General features: G+C 43.5%; 1 protein-coding gene across 1 annotated transcript in view; it reads left to right on the forward strand.

Moving 5' to 3' along the window:
* CORO7 (coronin 7) overlaps window positions 1–21,014 on the forward strand; it is a 101,672-nt gene that overhangs the window by 3,641 nt on the left and 77,017 nt on the right. Inside the window, exons 2-7 of the mRNA XM_069734460.1 lie at window positions 4,380–4,476; window positions 5,708–5,782; window positions 6,142–6,212; window positions 7,386–7,563; window positions 14,080–14,156; window positions 15,477–15,527. Of these exons, the coding sequence (XP_069590561.1) occupies window positions 4,380–4,476; window positions 5,708–5,782; window positions 6,142–6,212; window positions 7,386–7,563; window positions 14,080–14,156; window positions 15,477–15,527 (549 nt within the window). The remainder of the gene's footprint in view (window positions 1–4,379; window positions 4,477–5,707; window positions 5,783–6,141; window positions 6,213–7,385; window positions 7,564–14,079; window positions 14,157–15,476; window positions 15,528–21,014) is intronic.

A 21,014-nucleotide genomic window follows, 5' to 3' on the forward strand; every position in this document is an offset into this window, starting at 1 on the left:
ACAGCATGACCCGTCAGAAAAGAATATATTTAAACATAGAATAGATATCTATAAATATGTGTGTCTTATATATTTAGTGCAGTTCGTGTGTAGTTTAATGTTCATGTCTTTAATAAATCAATATATTACAGAAAAGAATGGCTTGTGATCCTCCGAAATTCTGTAAAGCAGACAGAGGTAAAACTTTCTAAACCCTGGGCTTGATGTCAGCTGCCAATACAAAGCAGACCTCAAATCCAACCCCATCACCCCACTTGCCAATGCACCAGGGCAAGTGGGAAGAGCGGAGGCTAAACATCAGAATTGCCGCATTTTATGGATGCATCATTTCTGGGGCGGCTCAGAGCTGATGTTTTTAGTCTGTGTGGGAGGGCCAGTATCCATTGCCCCTTCATATGCAATTAATATAGCCTGCAGCCGTCTGCTTAGGCTTTGCTAGTTATTATAGGGAGGCCCCATGAGATAGATAGATAGGCTTTACTGATTATATCTAAGTATACAACTGTGAGCTGATATTAATAGCCTGGGAAGCTCCATGTTAATTACTCCCTTCCCAGGCTATAAACATCAGCCCCTAGCTGTCAGCTTTCCCTAGCTGGTTAACAAAAATTTCGAGGGGTCACCACTCAATTTTTTTTCTTTCATTTTTTTAATTCTTACTTAAATGCATGTACAGTAAGACACACACACACACACACACACACACACACACACACACACTGCACTAATTATATATGTCACTCACATATATCTCTTTATTTATCTACAGTGGGGGAAATAAGTATTTGATACACTGTCGATTTTGCACGGTTTTCCACCTGCAAAGAATGAAGAGGTCTGTAATTTTTATTGTAGGTACACTTTAACTGTGAAAGAATGTAAACAAAAAAACAACAGAAAATCACACTGTATGATTTTTACATAATTAATTTGCATTTTATTGCATGAAATACGTATTTGATAAAATAGAAAAGCAGAGTTTAATATTTGGTACAGAAACCTTTGCTTGCAATTTACAGAGGTCAGATGTTTCCTGTAGTTCTTGACCAGGTTTGCACACACTGCAGAAGGGATTTTGGCCCCCTCCTCCATACAGATCTTTCCTGATGTTTCAGGGCAACATTGAGTTTCAGCTCCCTACAAAAAATTTCTATTGGGCTCAGGTCTGGTCACTGGCTAGGCCACTCCAGGACCTTGAAATGCTTCTTAAGTAGCCACTCCTTTGTTGCCCTGGCTTTGTTTTTCGGGTCATTGTCATGCTGGAAGACTCAGCCACGAACCATCTTCAATACTCTTGAAGTACTGAGGGAAGGAGGTTGTTGGCCAAAATCTTGTAATGCATGACCCCATCCATCCACCCTTCAATACATTTCAGACGTCCTGTCCCCTTTGTAGAAAAGCAGCCCCAAGGAATGATGTTTCCCCCACCATGCTTCACGGTTGGGATGGTGTTTTTGGGGTTGTACTCATCCTTCTTCTTCCTCCAAACACGGCGAGAGGAGTTGATACCAAAATGTTCTATTTTGGTCCCATGCCTCCTCTGGATCATCCAGATGGTCATTGGTGAACTTCAAATTGGCTTGGACATGTTCTGGTGAGCAGGGAGACCTTGGGTGCCCTGCAGGATTTTGATTCATGACGACGTAGTGTGTTACTAACGGTAATGTTTGAAACTGTGGCCCCAGCTCTCTTAGGGTCATTGACCAGGTCCTCCCGTGTAGTTCTGAGCTGATTACTGACCTTTCTCAGAATCATCCTCATCCCACGAGATGAGATCTTGCATGCTGCCCCAGACCGAGGAAGATCGACAGTCATCTTTTTTTTTTTTTTTTTTCAATAATTGTGCCAACAGTTGTTGCCTTCTGCCCAAGGTGCGTGCCTATTGTCCTTGCAGCCCATCCCAGCTTTTGTGCAGGTCTACAATTTTGTCCCTGGTGTCCTTAGACAGCTCTTTGGTCTTGGCCATGGTGGAGAGGTTGGAGTGTGATTGAGTGTGTGGACAGATGTCTTTTATACAGGTAATGAGTGCAGAGTAGGAGGCTTCTTATCAACATCGGACTGACTTTATAACCACTAGTGCGATTTCGGCCTTAGGGACAGATTTTGGTTATGTATCATAATCCGCATCATACATGTGAAGAAATCTCAGCTCCCGAGCCCCCTACACACATGCAGACCACTACCCAGGATGTCAAATCGAGAAAGGGTTAAAAGGATCTTCTGGTAATACACTGACTATTCAGGATCCGAACCTCTACAATCTTCACCGATCAGCACAGCATTACATTTCTGCCATCTTTTTTTTTTTTTTTTTTTATATTTATATTACCCTCTCTACGTTCCATATCTACAAACCAAATCTTGCATAATTGTATTAACCCTCCGCTTCCTTTGCGTTAGTCTTTTCAGCCTTTTTTATTTTTTTTGATGGCTTGATATAACGAGAATCAGGATAATTCAGGAAAGGAGAACTAAGGATAACGAAGCTCTAAAAATAAGCAGATGCGACATGGGAGCTGGGCACCGAATCCTCCCACGCCGAGCTCATGTAAATGTAGACCTGCTGTTAGTATTTGTGCCCTCGTAATGTAAAATTTCCGGAGTTTTGTCTGTACGGCCATGTCTTAATAATCTCATTTCCTCCTGCATTTCCTGTACCACAAGTCATCTCCTGGCTGTTACCCGGACAGAACCCAGCAATGATGGCGGGTCCATACACCATAGTGTATTGCTTCTGATGGACTTTACCTCAGCTGTATGAAGGCACCATATGGCGGCACATCTCCTATATACATAATCTGTGTGTGTGTGCCGCCATATCACCTCATGTTTGCTGCCTGGTAATGGCCTTCTGACGTGATCATTTCTATGGCTTTTTTTGTCGTTTGTCAGGTGACAGAAAACACATAATCCCATGGAAAGTTTTTGTGAGGTAAAAGTGTAGCTGACATACATGTGGTTGGTGTCCTTTAGTAATGTGCTGGTGTGTGTGGCTGTGACCTGGAAGTACAAAGTAAAATATTTTTAGTGTTTTAAGATATAAATTATATGTACTGTCACCAGCAGAGAAAATGAGTGTTAATCGTCCATGTGCATAGTAAGTCGGATCCTTCTACCTGAAGATCAGCGGTAATATGCAAGCGGTGATGCGGCCCTCACCCAGTTTCTCTGAAAAATACTGCGCCCCGCCAGAAGCTTCATGGCCGAGCAGTTGCATGTAGCCGTACATCACCAAGCACAATGCCAATCATTGGATAGAGTGGTGTAAAGCTGCCATCACTGGACTCTGGAGGAAACGTGTTCTGTGCAGTGACGGCCCACTCTTCTCTATCTGCGTCTGATGGAGGAGTCTGGGTTTGGGGATTCCTGGAAAACGTTACCCCCTGACTGCATTGTGCCCCCTGTACAGATGGTGGAGGAGGATAATGCTATGGGCTGTTATGAGGGGTTGGCCTCAGCCCCTTGGTTTCAGTGAAGGGAAATCTTAATTTTTCAGCTCAAGACATTATGGACAATTGTAGGGACAGTTTGGTGAAGACCCCTTTTCTGTTCCCCATGACTGTGCCCAGTGCACAAGGTCCATTAAAACATGAAGGAGGAGTTTGGTGTGGACTCCTGACCTCATCCCCGACCAACACATGGAATGAGGTAGAGCAGAGATTGTGAGTTCGGCTTCTCCCCATCATCAGTATCTGACCTCACTAATGCTCTTCTGGATGAAGGAGCAAAGATTCCCACAGACGCCTCCAAAATCTTGTAGAAATCCTTCCCAGAAGAGCGGGAGCCGTTCTATCTGCGGAGGGCCGACTCCATATTAATGTGTATGGTAAGGTGGGAGGTCAGGAAAGCTCCTGGAGGTGTAATGTGGAGGGGGGGGCACATACTTTTCTCTACATTGTGTATATACCACGCCTGTCAATTAGAAGTTCATGTGTAGCCACTCTCTAGATGGATTTTTGGAAAAGAGAAATGGAGTCAATTAATGTACTGATGCAATAAGCGCTATATAACCTGTGACACCGCATCCATCCAGTGCCACCAAATAAAGCGCAAATACTGGTGTCAGTGACCAAAAATAAAAGCTCCATACAACGTCCAACCATATTTTACTGTGACGAGAGCACAGACCTGCCGGATCAAGGGAAGGGGTTGTGGGGGCCGATAATGTCTCAGGCCCTGGGGCAAATACCCCAGCTGCCTCTACCATAGCCCGGCCCTAACTACTGGTAGGATAAAGATTCTTAGTGGTACATTAGTAGCCGTTCTGCCTCCCAATACTGCAGAGGTGATGAGCGAAAATACCGCGGCAGAATAATGGCTGCCATATCGCCATGTGTTTTATACATATTGTGATCCTATATGTCGCCGTTCATCTTTAGGGCTGGATTACAGACATTGGCGGAGTATCTACTTCTACCAGTGGGAACAACATCAGATGTGGACACAGACGTATTGTGTACAGCACAGACAGTCCAGGTACGTGACCATCAGTGCTGCGCTCTATGGCGGCCATTGGACTTCCATAATACACCTGTATGGAGGGAGCATGGGGGCATTACAATATGGAAAGCAGTATAACAAGTAGCGCTGATCAATTCTTCCTTATTACAGGAATCAGAAAATTACCTATAGTTAATATTGGGTTTTTATGTTAAATATTTTTTTTTTTTTTAAATAATGCTGTCCATATTAGAAGTAAAAAAAAAATGTTCAATTTTCACACTGGCCACTTAGCCTATTATAGACTGTTTGGAAAGGTGACTATGAATAGAGGGGGAGGAGGTGAGCTGTGACATCACCTATTGTGAGTGGTGGATCCTGTGTTATCTACTGTATATAGAGGTGTTATCAGTCATTGTACAAGAGGAGGAGGAGGAGAGCTGTGATATCACTTATTCTGAATGGTGGCTCCAATGTTATCTACTGTATATAGAGGTGTTACCAGTCATTGTACAGGAGGAGGAGGTGAGCTGTGACATCATATATTGTGAATGGTGGATCCTGTGTTATCTACTGTATATAGGGGGGTTATCAGTCATTGTACAGGAGGAGGTGAGCTGTGATATCACCTATTGTGAATATATATGTGCTACCTGTCATTTTAATCCTGCCTTTGATGATAATGAGACTGCTGAAAAGTCTTCTGTATGGGACAGGAAGAGTGAGCCTAGTATTGGGTCAAACGGCAAATTTTCGAATTGCTAAATATATACGGTAATATAAAATAATAATTTAAAAAAAATTAATGGAAAAAACTAATAACAATAAGACCTAATTTAAATACTGCGTTATTTTCCGATAATACCTTTCATTTGCTGTCAGCTGTCCATGATGGGAAGTGACCTGTTAGCTCTGGGTGTCTCTGCTGCCATGTCACAGTAGTTTTTCCTACTTTGAGTGGATCCATATAATTGTTTGTGCTTATGGTCTAACCTTTCTCAGATGTTTCTCGTTCTGAGAGCCATCCGCAATGTCTGGACCGGCCGCAGGACTATTGACCCCAACTCAATAGCCTCCTCTATGCCTGTTTTTACATTGAGATTTGGTCAGGAGACCAACGACTGGTTCCGACCTGGCGATCACAGGGAATGTCTGACAGATGAAATCGGCCTCAATGTGATATGTATTGTTGTAGTCAGATCAAAATCGCGATCTGTCAATATTTTTGCATCTGATTAATTCATCCTCATATGTGATTTATTTTCAGGGGTGCTGGGGCTGACCTCCCTACAGGTGGAGCAAGGAGAGAAGAGGAAGATATCCCGGCTGCATTGTCACTCAGGTGGGCGCTACCTTGGGATGAACGGTTTTGTCAATCCCTTTATCAATTCACTTTGTCCCCCGTGATGCAATAATGGGGTCTCGCTGGTTTATCATGGCAGTTGGGGGCCTACTTTAAGCCCCCATGATTGCTATCTCTTGGTACTCCAGAAATATTAAAGTATAAGTCATCAAATAATTGCATGTCGCAATAATCGCCTGCCATGGCGCCCCCTGGGGCAAATATACGGTACATAAATATATATATTTAACCCTCCCGACTTTGTAGTTCACAGTTTTCAGTTCTGGCTGTAGGATGTTATTTGTTGCAGATGCGCCCCATTATGTCTCCTTCTCACCCGTTTTCTATTTCTCCCGCAGACGTGGTGACGGATTTTGCGTTTTCACCATTTGATGACGATCTCTTGGCCACTGGATCTGCGGACCAGTCTGTGAGTGACGACAACATGGTTTTAGGATGATGGCCCTTCTTCATCCATCGTTACTAATGCATAAGCCACGATGTCTGGCCGTACGAGCGCAGAGCGAGTTGTAGTTTTACCATATAGTGTACTGAAAACCAGGAAAAAAAAAATCCATTCCAAGTATGATGAAACAGTGAAAAAAAACAAACAAAAAAAACCCGCAATCACAGAAATGTATATTATGGGTTTTGTTTTTATGGTGTTCATTTTGAAGTAAAAATGACTGGATGCCATGATTCTTCAGGTCAATGCAGTTATTGTCCAATGTTTTGTTTTTGTTTTTAGTAGTGGAAAAAAAAAATCTGAAATAAAAAAAAAAACCAAACAAACAAAGAAACGAGACCTGTAACTTTTTTTCGTTGATAGGACTTCTCTTTTTGCACTTTGAGCTGACATCTATATTGACACCATTTTGGGGTAGATATGATGTTTTGGTTGCTTTGTATTTAATTTTTTTTTTTTTAGGAAGTGCACAAAAAAATGGCAATTCTGATGTTCAGATTCGTCTTTTCGGCATTTAACGTGCTGTTTAAGTTATTCTATATTTTCCTAAATTGGACTTTTTTTGGTCACACTCACAATGCCAAATATGTTAATTGTTTCCTTCTTGGAGAAACGATGCAGGAGCTTCTAATCAAACACTGCAAGGCTGAGATATAACTCTGTCCTTCCCAGCTGTGCTGCATTACCCTCCTTATTATATTGATGGCCGTACCACACAATACAAGCACATTTTATCATGTACCTTTCGTGTCTCCCCTAATTCCTCATAGATTGTAACTTTCCAGCAGGACCCTCACTCCTCTTGGTATGTGTCTAATTATATGTTACTCTCTAATGTCTGTTTTGTCAGTACAAGTCCCCTAAGAAATGTAAAGAGCTGCGGAATATATTGGGGCAATAGAAATTTAAAAAAAATATGTATAAATGTATATATATTTTTTGTCCCCTTAGGGGACTTGAACCTGCAACACACAGAGGTAGATCTGCTAGTCTACATTACAATATCAATATAGGTTTTCAAAATCCGGGTTTATATATAATGTCTCCATTCACTGGCTGCAAGCAGAGATCCTACACACTGTAAAGCTCGTTAATATCCAGGTGTATTAATAAGTAATTTGAAATTTTGTTTTGTAGGTGAAATTGTGGCGCTTGTCAGAGACTGGCGATGTGGGCGACTCTGCGGCGACTCTGACAGTGAAAGGCGGCCATGTGAAAGCTCTGCAGTTTCATCCCTCCGCTGATGCCCTGCTCGTCTCCGCGGCTGGCAAATCCGTACAAGTCTGGGATCTCTCCAGAGACTCTGCCCTCGCCGGTAAGGGCAGATACACCTCCAAAACTGTTCTGAATCAGCAAGGTTTTTTTTTTTTTTCAATTTAACACCCTAAATGACTAATTTGTATAAACACAAAGCACATATATATTTGTTGTTAAAATATATAAATATTGAATTATTTTCTTATTTAATGTTCCCTTATTTCAATATATATTATACATCCATTATTTCTTCCTCGGAGCTGCATCACTATATATATATATATATATATATATATTTATTCAAACGCATCGGGTATTCTAGAATATGCATGTCCCCGTAGTATATGGACAATGATGATTCCAGAATTCGCGTCAGACTGTGCCCGTCGCTGATTGGTCGAGGCCACCTTTATGACATCATCGTCGCCATGGCAACCATTATGACATCTACGTCGATACTGTGCCCGTCGCTGATTGGTCGAGGCGAATTCGCGGCAGACTGTGCCCGTCGCTGATTGGTCGAGGCAACCTTTATGACATCATCGTCGCCATGCTGTGCCCGTCGCTGATTGGTCGAGGCCTGGCGGCCTCGACCAAATCAGACGTGGGATTTCCAGGACAGACAGACAGACAGACAGAAAAACCCTTAGACAATTCTAAGATTCTTATGGAATCAGGGCGCACCTATCAAATCTGTTCCTGACCAATTACCAAGAGGCCTCCATTTTTTAGGGTAGCTCCACCCTGTAGACTGGGCCTGTGCAATGTGTTAACTCAGTGTTTTGCTTCTGAGCTGCCAGGCCTTGCTCTGTGTTCCTCCTTCTCTACTCCGGCTCTACTCTTAGCTTTGTCTTGTTCTTGTTGGTCTGCCCCCCAGGAGGCTGTATATCCTGGTCTCAGTGTCTGTGTTCTTGTTTTGGTCTCTCCGCCCTCCAGGAGGCAGAATATCCTGGTCCTTGTGTCTTTGTGCTTGTGCCTTGTCTTGTTCCATTACCTTGTCTGAACTTTGTCCAATCTCTGTCTCCTTGTCTGTGGCTTCTTTCCCTGCTGTGTCTTTCTTTGTGTCCTCTCTGTTTGCTTATGCTCCGCACTCTTGCGGCTCTGCCTGCTCTGTGCCCTTGAGACTTTGCCTGTGCTCTGCTCTCTTGCAGCTTTACCTCTGCTCCACACTCCTGCGGTTCTGCTCCATTCAGTTCTGCTCCTCTCCTGTTGCTGCAGGAATCTCTTGCTGCAGCTCCTCTCCGCATTCCTTGTGGTTCCGCTCTGCTTAGCTTCTGTTGCTGCTCTATCTCTTGCTGCTCTATCGCTCCTATCTGCGGTTCTCTTCCTGTGTGAACAGATCCCAACCTGTTCCTTCGTACTTCATTCCTTCCTGCTTTTTTCCTTACCTGCACCTCCTGTGTGAACAGGTCCCTTCCTGTTCCTTCATGCACCACACCAACCAGCCCTGTGTCTCTGCTGTGCCTGCCAGCCCTGTGTCTCTGCCATGCCTGCCAGCCCTGTGTCTCTGCCGTGCCTGCCAGCCCTGTGTCTCTGCCGTGCCTGCCAGCCCTGTGTCTCTACCGTGCCAGCCTACTCGTCTGAGTTTCATCCGTGCTCATCTGCTAGTCCTGCCTGATGCCCGCACCTGTCCTAGTGCTAGTGTTCCTGTTCTCCAAGTGGGATCAGCAGCCACAGCCAGACACCACCCTGGAGTAGCACCTGGCAGATGCCTGCCGCACAAGTCTGTCCTCACCATCAGAGGCTCCAGCGAAGACCAAGGCAGCTGTCATAGTCACGCCCCTTCCAGGGTAGTTTGGTTCGTGGCACAGTGGGGCCACAAACCACCCGAGCTCATGCCCACCAGTCAGGGCGCGAGCGTGACAACTTATTGACTCGAGTATAAGCCTAGGGTGAACAATGCAGTAGCTACCGGTAAATGTCTGAAGTAAAAATAGGTACCAATAAAAGTAAAATTAATCGAGACATCAGTAGTTTAAGTGTTTTTGAATATCCATATTGAATCAGGAGCCCCATATAATGCTCCATACAGTTCATGATGGGCCCCCGTAAGATACTCCATATTAGGGTATGTGAACACTCTGCGGATTTTGCTGCGGATCCGCAGTGTTTCCGCAGGTGCGGGTGCACAGCGGTTTCCCATGCGTTTACAGTACAATGTAAACCTAGGGGAAACGCAATCCGCAGTGCACATGCTGCGGGAAAAAACGCGCGGAAACGCAGTGGTTTACATTCCGCAGCATGTCAATGCTTTGTGCGGAATCCGCAGCGGTTTTACAGCTGCTCCATAATAGAAAACCGCAGGTGTAAAACCGCAGTGGAATCCGCACAAAAACCGCGGTAAATCCGCAGGAAAAACGTGCAGTTTTTGCCCTGCGGATTTATCAAATCCGCTGCGGAAAAATCCGCAGAGGATCTTTCTACGTGTGCACATACCCTTAAAATATGCCCCTTATAGTGCTGCACAAAGGTTAATAATGCCCCATAAGATGCTCCATAGAAAATGTGCCCCATATAATGCTGTATAAAGGTTGATTATTGCCCCATAAGATGCTCCATAGAAACATAGAAGCCCCATATGCTGTTGCTTCTATTTAAAAAAAAAAAAAAATGACATACTCGCCTCTCATTGCTCAGGCCCCCAGCACTTGCAATATTCACCTGTCCCCGTTCCACCGTCGGGCGCCGCACCGTCTTCCGCGTCCTCTGCACTGACAGAGAGGGCACGCACTATACACGTCATCACAACCTCTAACCTGAACAGTCAGTGCAGAGGATGCGGGAGACGGAGCGGCGCCCGACGGTGGAACGGGGACAGGTGAATATTGTGCAGTACTCACCCTCCCCATTATACTCAGACCTGCTCCCGGCGTGGTCCCTGCTTCTTTCTTACAGACGGTCTCTGGGCGCTGACAGCTTCTTCCAGCGTTGAGCGGTCACTGGTATCGCTCATTACAGTAATGCATATGTGGCTCCACCCCTATGGGAGTATAGTCGCGTCCATATTCATTACTGTAATGAGCGGTAACATGTGACCGCTCAACGCTGGAAGAAGCTGTCAGCGCCCGGAGACCATCGGAGATTCTGGGACCTCGCCAGGAGCAGGTGAATATGTGACAGCTGCTTCTCACCCTCCCCCGCCAACAGTGACTCGAGTATAAGCAGAGAGGGGCACTTTCAGCCTAAAAAAATGGGTTGAAAATATCGGCTTACACTTGAGTATATACGGTGTATGTGTATGTATGTTTGTGTATATATATATATATATATATATTAGTCCTTGATTGATTTTCTCCTGGTGTAGAACTTGTGAACATAATCTAGGTTATTGTCGTTTGTGTTTTTTAGAATTTAAGCTCAATTCAATTTATTTGTTTTTTTATAAAACAAAATTCAAATTCTTTTTTCATTAAATATTTTTATTACATTTTTTTTTTTTTTTTTAAACCCGATCATTACCATTTTATTGTTTATTTAATACTGCACAGAGTTACCCCAGACATTTTATGTTGTCACCATCAGACCCAATAATCCAACTGAAGACAGGAGATCGCCTTGATTAAGAATGACTATGGCAAACAGCGGCTTGACTGTCCCGGCTCAGAGCTTTCTCCGATCTCACCCGTCAGAGCAGCAGCTCGGCCACCATTAGCCAGTCTTGCACCTATTGCCGGACGGCATGTGACACCCATGCATTGCTGTAAAATAGAAATGACCCTATAGAATAAGGCTTCTTAAAGGGGTTTTTCTGTCTGAATTTACATATCTGCAGACGTTTGTATCTGGTTTGAATCCATGTAGAACTTTTTTGCTTGTGACTTGCAATACCAGACACTTTCTTGTACTGGAGTGGCGCCATTTCTGGAATATGGAAAACAAAAAAAAACCTTGTTTGTAAGACTTTTTTTTTTTTTCCGTGTTCCTGGAATTTTTTTGGCTTTTCTCGGTGCTCAGGTTTCCTTCGCATTCCTGTAACATACGTGTTGGTTAGCTGGTTTCCTATAAGCCTTGTGTACAGAGAGACGACTGTTTATTTTACTGTGGCCGCGGAGCTGGGTTATAAGCGCGTCTTTATATGAACAGATGGGAATTTATTATTCTTTATATAAACCTGTATAATATCTTAAAGGGGTATTCCTAGCTTATAAAGTGATGGCATATCACCTTCCCTTTACTATCGACTTATGGGACCCCTATTCATCCTTTGAATGAAGGGGTTTCAGCTCTGGTGTGGCACATCCCAAGGCCATCCGCTGTGCAGGGATATGTGGCGTGGCCTGATTCACGTAGCTGTGGCCATGCTGCAGTTTCTTGCACAGCCATCATTACTGTATTACAATGGTCGCTTCAGTCTCCGGACCGAACATCGATATCCTATGGATATGCTACCCCTTTATAAATCGAATACCCCTTTTAGAGGGGTTTTAAATGGGTAAATTTGCAAAGTGCTTGTAAAAAAATCCTCTCTCTCTCCTTAAAATAGGAGAGATTTTTAATTATATTGTTGTCGAGGTTACCGGCCACCTCTGCGGTCTATCATCATTGGTCGCTCTCCTAGGCAAAGGGCACAGTGCTTACAAGATCTTTGCTATACAGCTTGTAAGCGCTGCACCAAAGATGGCTGGAGTGCACTGTTGGCTCCCAATCTGGGCAGCTTCAGTGTCCCTGCCCGCCTCTCACTCTGCCTCTGCTTGTAACAAGGAAGAGAGCACCGTTCAGGGCAAGTGTAGTCAGTTAATCATCAGGCGTTCAGCACTGCTGATAAGCTGGGAGACAGGGTAGTGGTGCGCTCCTGAATCTAATACATGAGACATCCCCCTTAAATCTAGTGGGATAAATATATGACCCATGTAATTCCCTTGAAATTATGAAAATAAAAGGCGCTATTACATCAATGGCGTAATCAGTCAGAAGGGCCCCTGTGCAAAAGTTATTCCTGGGCTTCCGCATGTTGGTTAGATGTATGAGCCCTTATAGTATTCTAAATCCTATAAGGACATACGAGTTGTACCCCCTCCCCCACGTTATGTAGCAAGTTCCCCCATCCTGGGCCTTGTATATATGACCCTCATCCTGGCCCCATCCTTGGGCAATATACCAAGATTAAGGACATGATACAGTTGAAACCAGAAGTTTCCATACACTATATAAAAAGGGACATCTGCATGTGTTTCTCAATATCTGACCTGAAATCCGAATAAACCTTCCCGTTTTAGGTCAATTAGGATTACCATAATTATTAATATTTGCCAAATGAGAGAGAGAGAATGTTTTTTAAGGCATTTTTATTACTTCAAAGTCAAAAGTTTCCATACACTAAGATTACTATGCCTTTAAACAATTCTGGATTGCCCATATGATGATGTCAGGTGTTTGGAAGTCTCTGTTTTTTTGGCAACTTCTAAGTTAATAGAGACACACCTGTGGATGTATTTTAATGCACACCTGAAACACACTGCTTCTTTGTGTAGCATCATGGGAAAGTCTAAAAAAAATCAGCCAAGATATCAGGAAGAGAATTGTGGACTTGCACAAGTCTGGCTCATCCTTGGGTACAATTTCACTTTCAAGATACCTGAAGGTGCCTCATTCATTTCTACAAACAATTATACACATGTACAAACAAGATGGGAATGTCCAGCCATTATTCCGCTCAGGAAGAAGACGGGCTCTGTGTCCCAGAGATGAGCGTGCTTTGGTCCGACGTCTTCATATCAACCCAAGGACAAAAGCAAAAGACTTTGTGAAGATGATGGCGGAAGCTGGTAAGATTGTGTCAATATCCACAAAGAAACGAGCACTGTATCAACATGGGCTGAAAGGCCACTCTGCCATTAAGAAGCCATTACTCCAAAAGAAACATAAAAAAAAACAGATTAATATCTGCAAATGCACACAGGAACAAAGACCTTCATTTTTGAGACATGTCCTGTGGTCTGATGAAACTAAAATTGAACTCTTTGTGCATAATGACAGTCGTTATGTTTGGAGGAAAAAGGGAGGAGCTTGGAAGCCTAAGAACACCATCCCCACTGTGAAACACAGTGGTAGCAGCATCATGTTGTGGGGTTGTTTTGGTGTGGGAGGGAACTGGTGCACTTCACAAAAATAGATGGCATCACGAGAAAAGAAGATTATGTGGCAATACTGAAGCAACATCTCAACACATCAGCCAGGTAGTTAAAGCTTGGACGGAAATGGGTCTTCCAAATGGACAATGACCCAAAGCATACTGCCAAAGTGGTAACAAAGTGGCTTAATGCGTTCTCTTCTGAAACCGGCAGCTGACTTCAGTGTGGGAACGCATGACGCCACTGTCATATGCGCGCTGATGTCAGCTGCTGGCCTCTATCGCAGTGCATGGACCTGGCGGGTCTCTGCTCCACATTACACTTACGTTGACATTTGTGCTGGCATCAGCAGACCACTCATCCGCTCGATCGCTATTTCTTTGACCACTATCATTACTTCCCCGATGAGTGCCTGGGCTGTGGTACCAGACGAGCTTTACTATGTGTGATCGATAACAGATACGGGTCACTAGAATCTTGATTTCTCTTTCTTTTCTGTATAGCTTTGGATGATCATGGCGACCAGGTGCAGAGTATATGCTGGAGTCAGGATGGGGTACTGATCGGAACCACTTCTAAGGTGAGAAATAGAAGGGACTTTAAAATGGGGATTAAATGTTTTACTCTTTTTCCATAGATAATAAACAAATAATAATAATGTTTTCCATTTACTGACTGTTGGGAAATCAATGCAGTGAAGAGTTACCGTATATCATTTACTTCCATACTCTGGCGCCACCTAGTGTCCAAAGTGGATAACAATGTGCACGTGCATCTTATGAGATGAGCAGAGGTGGTCGCACATGCTCAGTCACTCATCCCACAGCCCAGTCTGCACATTGTGAACCTCAGCTTTCTGCCCTGGCTGGACTTCATAGGGGATAGTTATTTTCGACATGTATTGCCATAGATGTAAAAATATCACTGGTTCCATTCCCCTATACAAGGTGAAAAAATAACAAAATAAAAGTTGAAATTGCAACCTTTTTCTCAGTAAAGAAAATAAAAAGAATTATCATATTCAGTATTGCCACGTCTACAAAATTATTTAACTCTTATGGTAGATACCATATTATTTAGGAGTCTTGCCACCCCCACCCCCCCCAAAAAAAAATGAAGAAATAAAAAAAAAAGTATGTACCCCAAGAATGTTGATTCACGAGGCAAAAAAAAATCAACATCCATTGACTGAGAGATTAACCTTGTAAGAATGGTTTTCAAGCTGTCCAGTATCGCTGAAGCACAGTGTTGGCTCCTAATCCCAACCCAGCTTCATCACAGCACTTACAAGCTAGACAGCAGCGGTGGTCGGTCACCTAGGCAACGAGCTATAAACAAAAGAAAAAGTGTTAATATCTCAAGAACGGCTGCAATTTTTAAGAAACAGTAACTTGCAAAAGTGTTTGTTTTTTCAAGCCCTATCCAACAATACCCTTATAGAATTTAAAGGGATTAACCCTTTAAATTCTAGTTTTACGTTGGTATTTTCTGATGTGTCCTGTAGGTGGCGATCTTAGTATACTGAACGGACTTTCTTTTCCTAACTTTACAATTGTTTTACCCCTTATTTACTATATTTAGTTGCCTACTATCAAATTTTCAGGTCCTTTATCAGTGTGCCTCTTTATTGATTTATTCCTTTGGATATAAGTTTTATTCATTTATTTTTTTAATATAAAATTTGTGGGAAAAATATAGTTAAAGGGGTTTTACATAAGTTTTGAAGCCTTTTAATCCCTTTTTATGCACGTGATGATCTGACATTGTATCGTATGATGATGGCGGTGTAATGGCAGAACGCTGGCATTGGACATAACGGCGTGATTTCATCTTGCGTCTTAATGTCTTGTTATTCCTTGATTTCCCCATTTTTATATATTTTCCGGTTTCTTTCTTGCAGGACAAGAGACTGAGGATTTTTGATGTCCGGAAAAGCACAAAATCCATTCAGGTATTGCTGCATATTCTGATGGCGCTGATGCCATGGGGGGGAGGGGAGGCTGTAGGATAAATCTCTGGGGGTCTATGGCTGTCACCACATAAGTGCTGGAGGAATCTGTCCGCTTGTGATTACATGTTGGTACCACACATAAACAAATGACACATAGACAAGATCCAGCCAGCGTGTCACAACAGGAGATAAGGGGCCATTCATGTGAGAGCTTTCTGGAAATGGCTGCTATTTTATACTGATCCTTTGATATCTGATCCCCCTGTGTACATGTTATTGATTCTATACATCCCCCCCATTGTCTGTCCTCTCATGCCTGCAGCCTCGACCAGGGACATAACAGGAAATTATGTCCCCCCTGTACAAAAAATGTTATTCCTAATTCACACAGTGATGTCACAGTACAGAGGTAATACACACGGTGATGTCACAGTACAGGGATAATGCACACAGTGATGTCACAGTACAGGGATAATACACACAGTGATGTCACAGTACAGGGATAATGCACACAGTGATGTCACAGTACAGAGGTAATACACACGGTGATGTCACAGTACAGGGATAATGCACACAGTGATGTCACAGTACAGGGATAATACACAGTGATGCCACAGTACAGAGGTAATACAAACGGTGATGTCACAGTACAGGGATAATAGTTAAATAAATAGGGCAGCACACTGCAGCGCCAAAACATGCAAACTTGAAAAAACTAAATTTGAACTGCATTACTGCACTAGAAATATGAAAAATGAGAGCTTTTAGCGCACAAAAATGGCCAATTTTATGTGTACCTCGTAGCCACGTTAAGGCATCTCTCTTATACGAGGTCCTAAGTTTGACCTACCTCACTGAGAATAAACGTCTCCATCTGAATGGGTACATGTAAAAACCTCTTCTTGGACTCAAATTCTCTCTCTATGTGGAGGGATATTGGACCTACTATAATTAAAACACCTGAAGCTAGGAGGCGGGGAGTGCACGATCAGAAGGCTAGAGAATACATTTCAAAAACCTGACCTGCACATCCAAACATAGACTGAGTGTGAACAGGTGCTGAACCCAGAGTCGCCAACTCGTATATAGTTAAATAAATAGGGCAGCACACTGCAGCGCCAAAACATTCAAACTTGAAAAAACGAAATTTGAACTGCATTACTGCACTAGAGAGATGCCTTAACGTGCACTCCCCGCCTCCTAGCTTCAGGTGTTTTAATTATAGTAGGTCCAATACCCCTCCACATAGAGAGAGAATTTGAGTCCAAGAAGAGGTTTTTGCATGTACCCATTCAGATGGAGACGTTTATTCTCAGTGAGGGAGGTCAAACGTAGGACCTCGTATAAGAGAGATGCCTTAACGTGGCTACGAGGTACACATAAAATTGGCCATTTTTGTGCGCTAAAAGCTCTCATTTTTCATATTTCTAGTGCAGTAATGCAGTTCAAATTTCGTTTTTTCAAGTTTGCATGTTTTGGCGCTGCAGTGTGCTGCCCTATTTATTTAACTATATACGAGTTGGCGACTCTGGGTTCAGCACCTGTTCACACTCAGTCTATGTTTGGATGTGCAGGTCAGGTTTTTGAAAAGTACAGGGATAATACACACAGTGATGTCACAGTACAGGGGTAATACACACAGTGATGTCACAGTACAGGGATAATATACACAGTGATGTCACAGTACAGGGATAATATACACAGTGATGTCACAGTACAGGGATAATACACACAGTGATGTCACAGTACAGGGATAATACACACAGTGATGTCACAGTGCAGGAATAATACACACAGTGATGTCACAGGACAGGGATAATAAACACAGTGATGTCACAGTACAGGGATAATGCACACAGTGATGTCACAGTACAGGGATAATAAACATGGTGATGTCACAGTACAGGGATAATGCACACAGTGATGTCACAGTACAGGGATAATACACAGTGATGTCACAGTACAGAGGTAATACAAACGGTGATGTCACAGTACAGGGATAATACACACAGTGATGTCACAGTACAGGGATAATACACACAGTGATGTCACAGTACAGGGATAATATACACAGTGATGTCACAGTACAGGGATAATATACACAATGATGTCACAGTACAGGGATAATACACACAGTGATGTCACAGTACAGGGATAATACACACAGTGATGTCACAGTGCAGGAATAATACACACAGTGATGTCACAGGACAGGGATAATACATACAGTGATGTCACAGTACAGGGATAATACATACAGTGATGTCACAGTACAGGGATAATAAACACAGTGATGTCACAGTACAGGGATAATAAACACAGTGATGTCACAGTACAGGGATAATACACACAGTGATGTCACAGTACAGGGATAATGCACACAGTGATGTCACAGGACAGGGATAATACATACAGTGATGTCACAGGACAGGGATAATACACACAGTGATGTCACAGTACAGGGATAATGCACACAGTGATGTCACAGGACAGGGATAATACACACAGTGATGTCACAGGACAGGGATAATACATACAGTGATGTCACAGGACAGGGATAATACACACAGTGATGTCACAGTACAGGGATAATACACACAGTGATGTCACAGTACAGGGATAATACACACAGTGATGTCACAGTACAGGGATAATGCACACAGTGATGTCACAGGACAGGGATAATACACACAGTGATGTCACAGTACAGGGATAATGCACACAGTGATGTCACAGTACAGGGATAATACACACAGTGATGTCACAGTACAGGGATAATACATACAGTGATGTCACAGTACAGGGATAATACACACAGTGATGTCACAGGACAGGGATAATACACAGTGATGTCACAGTACAGGGATAATACATACAGTGATGTCACAGTACAGGGATAATACACACAGTGATGTCACAGGACAGGGATAATACACACAGTGATGTCACAGGAGAGGGATAATACACAGTGATGTCACAGTACAGGGATAATACACACAGTGATGTCACAGGACAGGGACACTATACTCCTGATCTCAGCCTGTCGTGCATTATCTAGTCTATTATTGTGAAGCTCTATAGAAACAACCACACGAATCCCTTTATTATACAATGAAGTTGAGTATAATTCGGGGACATTCCGTCTGTTTTGTATTAATGACTGTATATAGGAATTCTCGGGTATTTGTCTTGTAGTTAATGATCCATTATTGCACTGAAACTAGGCCAAGGACAGATCCCAAGACGATCAAGTGCAAAACAAAACCACCCTGTTTCTACCATAATAATTAAACGCAGTACTCGTTAAATACAAGCACAACATCATCTACCTCTATCTTGCTAATTAAAAGCAGAGAACTTACTATAAGTCTGCAAATACACATGTGGGGGGCATCCCAGGTTCTGGTTGGGGTCTGTGAGCAGGAACAGTCATTGCCAGGCTCATGGCTCCTTCATGTGGTATGATCTGATATTTGGGCCACATGGAGGGGAAATTACAAGCCTCGGTATTGTTTATGAATGCCTCCAATTTATCCTTGAAATGATGGACAATTGTGTCTGTTACTGGTAATATCTGGTTACAACCTCCAGATATTGCCCAGATCATGTCAGGTTACAACCTCCAGAGGGCGCTCTTTATGTATATTTAGCACCTTTTTTTGTTCTTCCATGTTTTTCTAGTACCATCACAATGTAGACTGTCTTTTATTTAACACTAGCCTTATAAACCAGATATACGACCTGCTAGAAGAGGATTTGGGGCAAAACTTTCTTTTAATGGAAACCTATCAGCACATATTTATACATGGAAGAAGTGGTACAGCTTTTATAGGCGCTCGTCTGCCAATAAAAACGATACATTTTTTGTAGAGATCCGATGAGCCAATGATGAGAAATCTAGTGTAGAAGCCATATGCAAATGAGGCTGGAAGTTTACTGTGGGCGTGTCTGCAATTGATTTTTTTTTCATGACACGCCCCCAGTACACTTTCTGCCTCATTTGCCTATAGCTTCTACGCTAAATATCTAATGAGTGGTAGATCGGATCTCTACAAAAAAGGTATTGATTTTATCGGGGGACAAGTGCGAATTCAGCCATACCACTAAAAACCCGTGCTGACAGGTTTCCTTCTTATGGTTTTACTTTGCTCTATGTTATGATTTATAGCCCACTGACCTTCTTAATTACATTTTTATTAATTTGTTTCCTGATAGTAGGGTAAGGGAACTCGGCTCATGGTCAATGTGCTCATATATTTGCTGGCATAGTGTTCAGCGCCACAGGCAAGAAGATAAAATGGGCAGCCTCATCCCAGAGTGTGTGGGTGAATTGGCCGCAGAAACTGCTTCCAGATGTTGCAGGGCGTCCTAGCATCCTTCATCATTCTGGGCGGGAGGAGGAGAGAAATTCTTTCCTTCAGCATCATAAAATTCCTCCTAACCTCCTCTCCCTTCTCTGTCCAAATACTCTCAATTTCCTCTTTCCTGACGGAATGGTCTGCAGGTCCGGATCCTGTGCATAGGCGAAGTGCCGAGGAGGGGGAGCAGAATTTGTAGATCTTGCAGTTTATGACTGTTGTTTTATGTAGTTTTATGAAGCTTTTTGCACATGCAGGGAATTCTAGTTCTGCTGGCAATTAGGGGTTAATGCCACGAGCTGCGTGTTGTAACCATTAGGGCAGGAATGTTCTGCAGATCTGGCTTTAAAGAAAGGGCTTAATTTCAGTATATTCTTCTGCTGGCGCAAAAATGCTTCAGCACATGTTCTCTATTAAGTACTGAAACCAGGCTTCTCATGAGAAAACCATCTCTCCCCCTCCTCACAGAAGCCTGTGTGTCCTCCTAATATAAAGGCAACTGCACAAAGACCTGCTCTGTACACCTAATACACAGACGCATGCCTGCGCCATTACACAGGGCACTGGCGGTATTATCCCCTATATACAGCAAGCTCTCCTAATACACAGGGATCAGGACACGGCCCCGTCCTCCTCCTAATACACAGCCATCAGGACACGGCCCCGTCCTCCTAATACACAGCCATCAGGACATGGCCCCGTCCTCCTCCTAATACACAGGGAACCGTACATGGCCCTGTCCTCCTCCTAATACACAGCCACCAGGACACAGCCCCGTCCTCCTCCTAATACACAGGGATCAGGACATGGCCACGTCCTCCTAATACACAGCCATCAGGGCACAGCCCCGTCCTCCTAATACACAGGGATCAGGACATGGCCCCGTCCTCCTCCTAATACACAGGGATCAGGACACGGCCCCGTCCCCCTCCTAATACACAGGGATCAGGACACGGCCCCGTCCTCCTCCTAATACACAGCCATCAGGACACGGCCCCGTCCTCCTAATACACAGGGATCAGGACACGGCCCCGTCCTCCTAATACACAGGGATCAGGACACGGCTCCATCCTCCTATTAATACACAGCCATCAGGACACGGCTCCATCCTCCTCCTAATACACAGGGA

The sequence above is a fragment of the Ranitomeya imitator genome, chromosome 7, assembly GCF_032444005.1.
Source record: "Ranitomeya imitator isolate aRanImi1 chromosome 7, aRanImi1.pri, whole genome shotgun sequence".
In the NCBI taxonomy this organism is placed as follows: domain Eukaryota; kingdom Metazoa; phylum Chordata; class Amphibia; order Anura; family Dendrobatidae; genus Ranitomeya; species Ranitomeya imitator.